Source organism: Dermacentor andersoni, chromosome 8 (genome assembly GCF_023375885.2).
Source record: "Dermacentor andersoni chromosome 8, qqDerAnde1_hic_scaffold, whole genome shotgun sequence".
Classification (NCBI taxonomy): domain Eukaryota; kingdom Metazoa; phylum Arthropoda; class Arachnida; order Ixodida; family Ixodidae; genus Dermacentor; species Dermacentor andersoni.
Genome location: NC_092821.1, coordinates 151655227 through 151667612, shown reverse-complemented (window position 1 = coordinate 151667612; position 12386 = coordinate 151655227). Strand labels below are relative to the sequence as shown.

The 12386-nt window shown below is 42.9% G+C and overlaps 1 protein-coding gene across 2 annotated transcripts in view; it reads right to left on the bottom strand.

Moving 5' to 3' along the window:
- The window catches only part of LOC126525479 (ras-related protein Rab-37-like), a 160802-nt gene that overhangs the window by 1602 nt on the left and 146814 nt on the right, over nucleotides 1-12386 (bottom strand). For both annotated transcript variants that reach the window (XM_072290064.1, XM_072290065.1), the window contains exon 9: nucleotides 10644-10760. In XM_072290064.1, coding sequence (XP_072146165.1) covers nucleotides 10644-10760 — 117 coding nt within the window. The remainder of the gene's footprint in view (nucleotides 1-10643; nucleotides 10761-12386) is intronic.

Below are 12386 nucleotides of genomic sequence, written 5' to 3'. Positions count from 1 at the left end.
TATATATATTCAATCATTTATTCGCACCTGTATGTGACATAACAGACATAGTTACAGAACTCTAGATATATTCCCCAACATGAAGTTTTTTTACACCCTGCCAGAAGACATGCCTGTGCAGTGCTTAAAGCCACACTGACGCCTTTCTGCTTCTATGAACACCATCAACCAGAAACTGCCTCTGCTTCACTGTGTTTTTGCCTTATGTCACATGGAACAGGCTCAATTTCAGCATCATACCATCTGACGTGTGCTCTGTCATGCCACTTCCAGTACCTAGTACGTTTGAATTCTTGCATCAGACACCACACAAAGTAACCCATATTCACAATCTGCCAAGACTGATGATCGATTCTCAGGGGTTCATATCCCATAGCAACACCTAGGCTATGAAAGACAACACAGAGGTGAAATCCGGATTAATTTTAAATGGATAAGGGTCCTTCAACAAACACTTAAACCCAAGTATGTGAACATTCTCACATTTCGCAGACATCAAAATGCAGCTGCTGCAACCAGGAAGAGCCCGTGTCACACACTGCCCACGACTCTTCTCAGTTTGCCATCATTAAGCAAACATCATAAACTTTTCCGCTAAGACAGAGCGCGCACGCACACACACACACACACACAAATAAATAAAACGGAGCATGGGACATGCACTGACTACTGACTGGGACATGCACCGACTTTTTTTGCTCAAGGAACACTGGCTACCTTTTGTCAGTACTCGTACGGCCAAAACATGCACGCATAAAGGACTGTGACAATTCCCATCCAAAAGAACTGTAAGTGAGAGGGCGTACTAGCACACTTAGTGACAGTGAGAGTGCGACCCTTTTTCGCAATTAAAGAACAGCAAGAAAGCAGCAGCTTTCTTTGCTTTGGGCAGGTAGAAGGTTACTGTAAACAAGAACCCTCATAACTGTTACACATCATAAAAAAGGAAGAGCACAGATTACATATACCATACTGTATTGTGAACTAACAATCACACAAGGGATTACAGGATAATAGTACAAAAATACAGTGAGAAACAAATCGCTTATGCGTGATAAATTGAAATTTTGAAGTCATCATGGCATAACAAACCCCTAAATGCGCTCCAGCCCAAGAATACAGTGCCTGTAAATGAATCGCAAAACTGTCACACACATGGGTGAACATGGAAAGAGAAATAATGCATGGTCAAGTTTTTCTTGTTACTGCCTGCCTACACAAGGCACCTGGAGTCGCATAAATCCACCCGCTGTGGCATATGCACCACGAACAATGATGGGTACAGATTGAATCTCTAAGACCTGTCGTAATAAATGGTCATATTAGAGAGTTTACAAAACACACAAAGCCTTTTAAAGAGATAAAAGAAAATCATACACTGCAAGTGCTTAACATTCTATCCACGGTACACAAATAGTGTAGTCATAAAGTTCAATGCACAACAAATGCAATATAAACAGCGAAGGGTTTGGCACTTTGTTGTTTGAACTGTTGTGCGAGGCATTGATTGCCTTCAATTTAGAACAGCACAACACAGCAGAGGGACAGAAGTTGCACACAGTGCTAAGGTCAAGAGAAATCAAGCAGCTGGATGGCTTTTAGTGACACTAAAATCAAGTAGGATGGCACTGGGCATACCCTTGATTTCAGCAGTGTGCATGTCCTCTTCTGTCCCGGTCCTGTGTTGTGCTGTTCTAAATTCAAAGTGATCAATCAACAAGCCCAAATTCTAATGCTATCGAGTTATAGTGAATGCCTGTATTAAATGTCAGATCCAGAATTGAAATGCGTTTCAGAGATGATGATATACCTTCAGACATACACAATGTAGACAAGAGAGAGAAAGGATGTCTATAAAAGCGAGGAGATACTCTCTGGCAATGGAGCAGAAGGTCAAAGGAGAAAATTAATAAGGACAACCACACAATCCATGCAGTGTTGTCAAAGCACTACCATGCAGGCCTGTTGACTTCAGCTGAAGAATTCCGACAGGGGGTTTTTGAGAAAATGCGAGAGAAAGGTAGGAAGTATACGAGTTTTCAATAATTTAACCTTGTAATTTTTTTTTACCTTCTGCACGGCACTGCCTTTCTTGTGTACTTTTGGACTATAAGTCGCACCTTTGCTTAAGTTTCACCTCCCATTTCTCACGTGCTTTGAATAAAAATTGGTGGATAAGTCGCACCGATGCATAAGACAAATCTATTTTAATTCGGTAGGCATGATATAACAGAATTATACACACTTGTACACGCATCACATGCCGTACTTGCCGATTTCAGAGCATTATATTTCCATAAAGATATTTTTTACAAGCCACAAATTCGAGGAGAAAAAACTTCAACCAGCACTCTCCCTAGGCACAGAAAATAAACATTTATCGCACTTCACTCAAAGCCATCGAAGGCCTCGTCCTCCAACACACTCATACATAAAGAAACTTCAGTGGCGATTTAGCAGTAAATGCACTACATCACACCTCTACACACACACACACACACACACACACAGCATACATACACACACACACACACACACACATATGTACAGTCGCGGTCAAAAATACGCGGCCCACGGCTCCAGTCGGCGGAGCGGCCGCGAGCCGCACCGCGGCGCTCGCGTCGGCGCTGCGAGAGTTTGCGCTCTGACGACAGGTATCTCCCTCGCTCTCGGGCGGATACGTAACGGACGATACGTAACGGGCGGATACGTAACGGATACGGACGATACGTAGGGAGATACCTGTCGTCAGAGCGCAAACTCTCGCAGCGCCGACGCGAGCGCCGCGGTGCGGCTCGCGGCCGCTCCGCCGACTGGAGCCGTGGGCCGCGTATTTTTGACCGCGACTGTACATGCATGCATGACACATGACCTGCCTCTACCACGTGGCTGGCTTCCCACACATACACCTTCTTCCCCTTTAACACCCCTATTGCGAACGCATTAAAAATTCTGCTACTTCAGCCGGTAGCACCCTGCCATTGTCCTCTGAATAACTAATACTTTAGCCTCCAAATTTATTTCAGAAAAACATACAAAATTTCCGGAATTCTTTTATGTAGTCAATTTTTTCTATGTCATTCTGATTCTGAAAATATGTTACTTGATCGGTTTCTGGTTGGAAATAATACAAAAATTTTACAGAAAGAAAGGCTGCTCTTAAGGGTATCCTTCCCTCAATGCCCACCATAATTCGCCTTTGGGAGTGGGAGCAGCACATCGGGCTGAACGAGTGCGACTCGTCATCGGCGATACTAGCACAACTTCCTGTGACGAGTTCAGATCGGGATTGGGGGTTAAAGGGTTACCAAGACTTGTGGTCATGTCAATGGCATTGTGTCTGTGGCGTGCCATGCTCAGCAATAAATAAATAAATAAAAGAAACAACGCTCATTGGTCATGCCAGCGTGCATGGGTTTGTGCATATGTAAGTCGCACTGTGGTATAAGACGCACAGATGAAAAGCTTTTTAGGAAAAATGTGAATTATAGACCAGAAAACATAGTACTTTCATCTCCATTTTTTATCAGGTCAGTAAACAATACAAAACAAAGCAAGGTGCAAATGTGGGCTAGTTGGTTCACACTGTCCCTTGTTGGTTGCAAGTCCTTGGAACCATGGAAAGATTAATTATTCAAAAACAAGTGAAATTTTACACAAAAGCAACAATTTAAAGCAACACAAAGGAGAAAAACTAAATTGTAAGAGAGTGTCAGATTACGATTCATAATTTTCTCTGAAGTTGCTCAGAAAGAAAGACTGCTCATAAATGTTAAAAAATGAATAAGAGATACCATAGTTACTCAAATTTTATGCAAGAATCATGGCTTTGATGACATTATGGTGAGGTGACAGGCTTCATTGTATTTTCTCAAATTGTGTCATTTTTATGCACCTTCACAAGCTGCATTGCTATGTATTCCAATTCACGGTAAATTATTCACACATATGAGGAGCTTGGCAGATGAAAGAGAAATATATGCTGGTATTCATGGTTGCAAGTTCTCAAGCATCAATGTTTTCCAATTTTTTAGTTCCAAAGACTTTTCAGTCTACAATTATCATCTGAATGATTTGGCACAGTTATCAATTTATTTACATTCCTCCTCTTCGTTGTTTCCTGAGCGAAGCAAGACAAGGAGAATTTAGCTATCAGCGTGAACATCAATACCTAGAAATCTAGAACATGTCATGACAATTTCCAGAATAGCTTATTTTGCTTAAGTACATTGAAACTGTTTAAGATGGAAGTCTGTTAAGCTGAATTCCTCATGAAACTTAAAAGCTATGTTAGCTTGTTTACTTTTTCACAGAATTAATACACTCCTGTTAAAGACTAACTGCAACGAAATTTCACTTTTGTCAAGTTAGATATCAGATATCCTTTATTGTTGAAGCAATTGAAGAAAGCACCCTTAGCAAACATGCAGGGCTGGTGATTGTCTAATTTTCTTAGCAGCAGCCTTTCAATAGCAGGTAAGCAGACGACATGTGCACGTGGTGGTTCGGGGATTTGACGTAAATCCTTGCATGTCACCTTGGAAATTTTTCAGCGTGCCACGAGCAGCAAATGTTGCCTAATCTCAGAACTTATAATGAGGGGCCTCATTCCATCTCACTCATTGTTCTGGGTCATGCATTACTTCTGGCGAGCGGTAATGGTGGCATCTTGTTTACAGCATCAATATAAAAAATGCGTTAGTTTTTCACGGCACATCCACTCCTATTCCAAACATAACATTGTGCATCAAGGCTGCTTTGAATCTACACTTGAAACTAGGTATCTTTTTGCATGGTCCAGAATTTCGTAGAAGTTGGCCTTTAAAGGGACACTAAAGTAAAATATAATTCCCACTGTTAGTAAATTATCCTTCTACAATATGAAAAATGCCACTCTTACTGCAAGAAAAGACTTGTCAAGCAAGAAAAAAAACAATACTTGAAAAGGCAAGGGGTGACTCCGCCCCGACACTGCCCTGCAACAGCTCACTGTGACCTCATGGATTTCGACGACGTCTGCTAGAGGCCTACTCAATAATTGTTTATTGGCAAAAACGGTGGACTACACTGCGTTCCAAAGGAGCCAGATATTGAACACTGCAAGTTTCCTAAACCTTTGCTGAGCCAATGCAGTACAAGTAGAACAAAATTTTTTGAAATCCTTGTGTCACCTGAACCGGTGTTGTAGTGCTAAATTCTAGAAAAGAACCACTGCCCATTTTCTCTTCTGATATTCAACCTACTATCGCAATATAAACGAAAATAGAGTATTCAAAGAACACCTTATCAGTCTTGACTGACTTAGTGTTTCTCTTTAGTGTCCCTTTAAGTTGAAACACTGATTAAGGGATCGCACAATCTTACCAGAGACACTGGTATGTCTAAAGATTGTTGTATGCTGCATCTTAAAGAAGCAAAAGCGAAGTACCAAACATGCCAAATAAATACAGCCAATGCTGAAGTCTCCATACAAGAACAGGGGCAGCACTAGTGTATGTGCCCCTTTGTTTGCAAGTACCGTGCACAACTAAATACTTGAAAAAATTAAATTATGGGATTTTACGTGCCAAAACCACTTTCTGATTATGAGGCACGCCGTAGTGGAGGACTCCGGAAATTTCGACCACCCGGGGTTCTTTAACGTGCACCTAAATCTAAGTACACAGGTGTTTTCGCATTTCGCCCCCATCAAAATGCGGCCGCCGTGGCCGGGATTCGATCCCGCGACCTCGTGCTCAGCAGCCCAACACCATAGCCACTGAGCAACCACGGCAGGTATCTAAATACTTGGTTACAACCAAATAATACAGTATGTATACACCAGCTTTGTCTACAACAACCACACAGCACCTGCCTCCTCTGTGCCTCTGCACTGCAAAAGATAGTTCCCAGTAGTGACAGCGATATGGAAGGAAGTTCGCCTCTGCCATGACTTCAAAAAAGTTAGCGAACATAACAGACCACTCTCACAATAAGTTTCCCTACTCCACTGGTGCTTCAAAGCATGCTGGTAGCAGTAGTGGCAGTCTTTACAGGCTGAAGGGCAACTGTGCTAAGAAGCTTGCTGCATTTGTGCTATGAAAATCCGCTTGGCCATCGGCAGAAAAATTCAATATAAGCGGGGTTGAAAAGAGGAACCTCTGCCCCCCACCCCCACTATCCTTAGATTCACCAAAAAATTCACATTTAAATTGTTCTTGGCACTCCGCACAATGTTTCCTTGAAGCCAAATACAACAGGAAAGCATCAAGGGCTACTGTAATCATGGGGCTGACAGGACAACTGCGCATGGGATGTGAACGTGGTAAAACTGGTCTATTGAGTAGCACACCTGTATAAATTCTACCTCATTTGGACAGCAGTATTTTTGTTGCTACATCCTTAGGGTGTCACTGGCTATAGTAGGCATCCAATTGTGAAATCCCTTCTGCCAGCTACGTCCAACTTCAATGCAAGATTTCTGGCCTTATTATTATTATTATTATTATTTGCTTTCTTTGATTTTTTCACTCGGTACCAATCGCTCTCTCCTTAGATGTGAGATCTTCCTCCATAGTGTCCTGCCACCTCCTCTCACATCAATGCAATTTCCTTTTGCCACCACAGTCAGTGATCACTGCCTATTGTAAATACACAGCAGCTTGTCTCCTCTATGTGACCGAACGTGACCGAACCTTATTATTATTATTATTTGCTTTCTTTGATTTTTTCACTCGGTACCAATCGCTCTCTCCTTAGATGTGAGATCTTCCTCCATAGTGTCCTGCCACCTCCTCTCACATCAATGCAATTTCCTTTTGCCACCACAGTCAGTGATCACTGCCTATTGTAAATACACAGCAGCTTGTCTCCTCTATGTGACCGAACCTCTTCGTGACCGAACGGCAAGGATCAGAATAGGAGAGGAGACATCCCAACCGATCTCCCTGGGGGATCGAGGAACGCCGCAAGGTTCGGTCCTTTCCCCCCTCCTATTTAACATGGCTCTCCTGCCGTTGCCCAAGCTTCTCGAATCAATAGATGGTCTGGGCCACGCATTATATGCCGACGACATCACCCTCTGGACTGCGAGGGCAGGGTCGGATGGCTGGATGGAAAACACGCTCCAAAAAGCGGCTGACACGATCAACAGCTATGTGAAGACATGTGGCCTTTGCTGTTCGCCTCAAAAATCGGAGCTGACCATAGTCAGACCACGTGCATCAAGGACACAAGCAGAAAACATAGAAATCACTTTGGAAGGGAACCGGATCCTCCCGGTACCTCAACTCAGGATCCTGGGTCTCCTGATCCAGGCAGACGGCAAGGCAACAGCCATGATTAGAAAAATGAAGCTCACGTCAGACCAAATCTTGAACATGATCAGACGAGTGGCCAACAGGCAGAGGGGTCTGAAGGAATCGGACACCTTGCGCCTCGTTGAGGCCTTTGTTATCTCACGAATCGTCTACGCAGCGCCGTACCTGCAGCTCCTCAAGAAGGACGTCTTACAACTTGACGCAATAATCAGGAAAGCCACGAAGCAGGCCCTGGGTATTCCCATAAATTCATCCACGACAAAATTACTTCAAATGGGAGTCCACAACACAGTAGCCGAGCTCGTAGAAGCCCACCTATCCAATCAAAGGGTACGCCTTAGCCAGACCAAGGCGGGCAGAAGCGTCCTCCGCAAGCTAGGATGGCAAGAATCGCACTACACCCGCCACGACCAATTACCCGAAAAGTTCAGTGAGAAGTTGGAATGCAAACCGCTACCACGCAACATGAACCCCACAAGGCATGTCGGACGACGCGACGCCCGGGCAAGAGCCATCTCCAGGACCCTGGAGGAAGACGACACTGTTTTATATACAGACGCCTCTCTATCGAAACGCTCCACGAGGGCAACAGTCGTGGTCACCGGGCTAGAAAAGCTGGTCACCTGCGCATCAATCTACACTCCGTCTTCGGAGGAAGCAGAAGAAGCAGCGATAGCTCTCGCACTCCTACAACCAAACGTCACCAAGATCGTCACGGACTCACAAGCTGCATACAAGAACTACAGATCTGGCTGGGTGTCCCTTGCGGCACTAAAAATTCTTGGTAAAGCTACGCCTCCTAAACAAGCGATCGAATTAGTTTGGGTCCCGGCTCACTCCTCAGTTGAGGGCAATGAATATGCTCATCAACAGGCCCGAGCGCTAAACTCCCGGGCCAACGAGGAGGAGGCAAGGGGATGGCAACCCATCACAAATTATAGAGATATAGTCAAATATTACAGGGACGGCAGGAAGACATTCCCGCACCCCCACCACTCCTTGACCAGAGCCGAACAAACAATATACAGGCAAATCCAGGCAGGATCATTTCCCCACCCCTGCCTCCAGAACAAGATATACCCAGAGAGATATAAGAACACATGTCCTCACTGCAATGCATTAGGAACCCTTCGGCACGTCATAGGAGAGTGCAATTTTTCCATACACCACCCCCCACCTATACCCATAACTAACCCCCCTGCTATCCCCACCCTTTACGAGCGATGGGAGATCATGCTGTCCAGCCCCGCCCTGGAAGACCAGCTCCGACTGATCCACAGGGGCCAGGCGGCCCTGGAAGCATATGGAGCCCGCGAAGAGGGAGCCACCCCATCAGACGCTTAACGCGTTTCATTTCATAATGGTCCAGTAAAGTTGTTTCTCTCTCTCTCTCTCTCCTCTATGTGATTAAACCCCTCCTTCCTTCTAAGCTACCCTTTCTCAACCTTCACTGAAACACCCAAGGCTTTAATTTTTCCTCACACACAAGTGTTCCAAACACTAAATTACTCAACAAATCTGTGCAACTCAATCAGAGGTTCCACACAACTACTCAAATGAAAAAAAGAAGTGTTGAAAGACTATTTGTGTTACGTAATCACATAATGTTTTTTTTCAGCTCTCATTTCTGTGTACACTAGTCATTTGGACCAGTGTTGGTAACTTAGCAAGAAAATTGATGAATTTAGTGAGCTTTTAATTATTTTACCAGCAATGTTGCCTTTTCGGAGTCTTAACGTTTTCTGTGACCTTAATAGCCAGCAGCAAACAGTCCTGGTAAAATTCCTCAAGAGTCTTTGCCTAAGTCCATCTGTCGTAACTTCCAAAGCCATACCAAGGAGCTTATTAGGGAGCCATCTGGTTGCACCAAAGCTGTTTTTCTAGGAAAAGCACAATCGTGAGATCTGATATCACTTTAGAAAAATGTGGGATTGTTTTTCTATTTTTGTGACTGACCAGAGCAGGAAGTAATTCAAAGGAACCCTAAAGGAGAATATTAAGTCGAGCTAGGTTGAAAGATTAGGCTTCTGTAATTCGTAGCGGGAACAGAGCTGTTGCAAGAGAGAAAATGATGAAAACGTAATATCAGAGATATCACCAATTGAGCGATTCACAGAGTGGCAGAGAGGGAGGTCATGGGAGGGCTTACGTCAACTCGGCCGTTTTGGCATAAGAGATCTAAATTAAGGAGCAGCAGCGGGATGGGACATTCAGGGCAATTTTCTATGCAACAAAGTCATGGATAGGCATACTGAAACCAATGATAGACTTCTAGACTAATAATCTATCTATCTAACTTTGCTTAATATTTTCCTTCAGTGTCCCTTGAATGCTATAGTTTGCAAAACAATGAAGACATGTAGGAACAATTAAAACAAACAAAACTCCAAGCATGTCATTGCATAGCAACGTCTTAGTGTTTTCGACTGCGACCTAGTAACTGTGTTACTCTCACTGACCTGCAACCAGCTTCTGATACTCAAGCAAGCAAAGCTGGCTAACATGTTACCCGTGCAATAGATATCAGTTTAGATTAAGGTGCGATTCCATGCTCTCAAAGCTCAGTTTTTTCTGTACATTTACGCATTCTAAATCTTTCAGCCATCTATTTAACATCCGTGGCACTGGTGAAGCATAATCTGAGGATGTCCTGGTGCAGACTGCACAGGTTTAAGCACAGCTATTTTAAGCCTAGTGTTCTGTTTATTGGCGTACAATTCTTACATTCGTCCGTTGTTGGAATATGCCGTAATTATTTGGGACCCATTCACTTTAACCAATATGAAAAAACTGAAATGTGCACAACATAAGGTAGTTAGGTTTGTTTTCAATTCATACGGCCGTGCGTCTGTTGATGAGCTAGTAAGACGCAGTAGATTACACCCGGTGACTGTGCGTAACCGTATCTGCCGATTAAAGTTCCTCTTTCAACTTGTAAAAGGCCATTAAAAGGTTAACACTTCCAAGTTCTTTACTTATTCATCAGGTTATAACACGAGACGAAGGCATACTTTATCAATAACCCCCTCGAACGCACGGAATAACTGTTTCAGATATTCTTTTTTTCCTAGGACAATAACACACTGGAATAATCTTAATTCTGAGATAGTTACCCAGAATTCCTCATCAATGTTTGAAAAATGCTTGCAAATGTTATGAATTTGAATGCATTATTTGCTTGTATGTTTTTATGTATTCTTCACCAATGTTTGAAAAATGCCTGCATACCTGATGAATTTTGTATGTGTTTACATGCTTGCATATTTCTATCTATACACCCACCCTGCTATGATCTGATTTCAGATCGCAGTATATATAAATAAATAAATAATAAATAAAACTTGCCTATATAGAAAGGTGTTGTTATTTCAGTCTCCCAATCTTCAGCAGCGAAGTTGTCATCATCTTTAGTGTCCACTGTGGTGCCACCACTGTAGGCTGCTTCAAGCTGCTTGTCCAGATCTGCAACGAATAAAACGTAGCAGTAATTAAATTCATCAGCTCAAGTGTATAACCCTGCAAGTGAGAACTGCTTTACATACAAGCAAATGCCAATCACAGTGACTGGAAAAACCCATTTTTGTTGATGTTACCGTGGCAACATATCCTTGTGAGGCACCTAGTACATTATATGCGCATTGCACTCAATAACTGTCAATAACTCTGAAGTGATTATGCAAAGTATTGAAACTGGATATAACTCTCTACAGCGAAGCAATCTCATTCGTGCTGTACTGCAATCTATTCAACCCTCTACTGTGAAACAATCTCATTCCTCAACCCAATAAGTTTTACATTGCATTGGTCATTGTCACAGCATAGAGAGTATTTTTCTAACATGCCAACTCATTGAATGTTGTTTCTTCCTCCCACCTCACAAGAATGCAACCACCTTCCTGCAAACATTGTTTCCATCAACAATATCTATGGCTTTAGCAAACATTAGTTCATCACCACCACCACCAGCCTGGTTACGCCCACTGCAGGGCAAAGGCCTCTCCCATACTTCTCCAACCACCCCAGTCATGTACTAATTGTGGCCGTGTTGTCCCTGCAAACTTCTTAATCTCAACATGAGTTAACACTGTATAAATACTAATTATTTGTTCTACCTACTGCTTATTACATTGTTTACTGTTTTGTCATCTGCTTCAAGTTTATTTTGTTTGTCAGCAATTAGCTAACGTTGCATTAGGAGCAACACTTTTTGTGTATACGTTAACCTGCTGCACATTTCATTATTTCTTGATACTTCACAACCCCTCCCCTCTGTGATGGCTTTGGCTCTGAGGATGTACTAAGCAAATAAATAAATAGATAAATAGATAAATAAATAAATAAATAAATAAATAAATAAATCCGGATGCACGTAGAACTGTGGATTATGCCATCAGCCTTCATAAAAAGTGAAAATAATTTGACTTGGACTGTTATCACAGATGATGAAAAGCACCTATGATGTGCGTTTTGAACAGAGCAAAGATCATGCAGAAAGCAAGGACAGGGCATCAACATTTCAACCTATCACACAGTGTTATACCTTCATCTACATGTTTAGGCAAAGAAAAGCAGTTTTTGCAAGTAATATTGCAACATCATTCTTCACCACATTGCTCCTAAACAACTCCTTATGGACAGGCACACCGTTATCTACAACATGTGTCACACAGGCTCAAGAAGATGGGACAGTACGCAGGAATTTCCATAGTTTTTTCAGCGCTGCACAAGCTTTCACACTTAGGTGCATGGACCTGTCCCAGGAAATCAGTACCACACAAGTGCAAAGGGAAACATAAAAACTGTTTTGTAGAGTGCACCAAGGAAGTTGTGCATGTCGTTCCCCTTTCTTGTGGCATGAAGTACGTAGGACAGACGGCTTGTGCTTCAACGTCAGACTACAAGAACACAATTCAAAGGTGCAGAAATGTAGGCAGGGCTTTCTCATATTGCATTGTAATTAGTGCGGTTGCATTCCAATGTTTCACAAGACTGCAGTCGGGAAACATGCGAGTGATCACACAACGGTAATAACTGAGGCCTAAGTCATTGCCAAAGGTAGCTATGCTAGCAAGCACAGAGTTGCCTTAT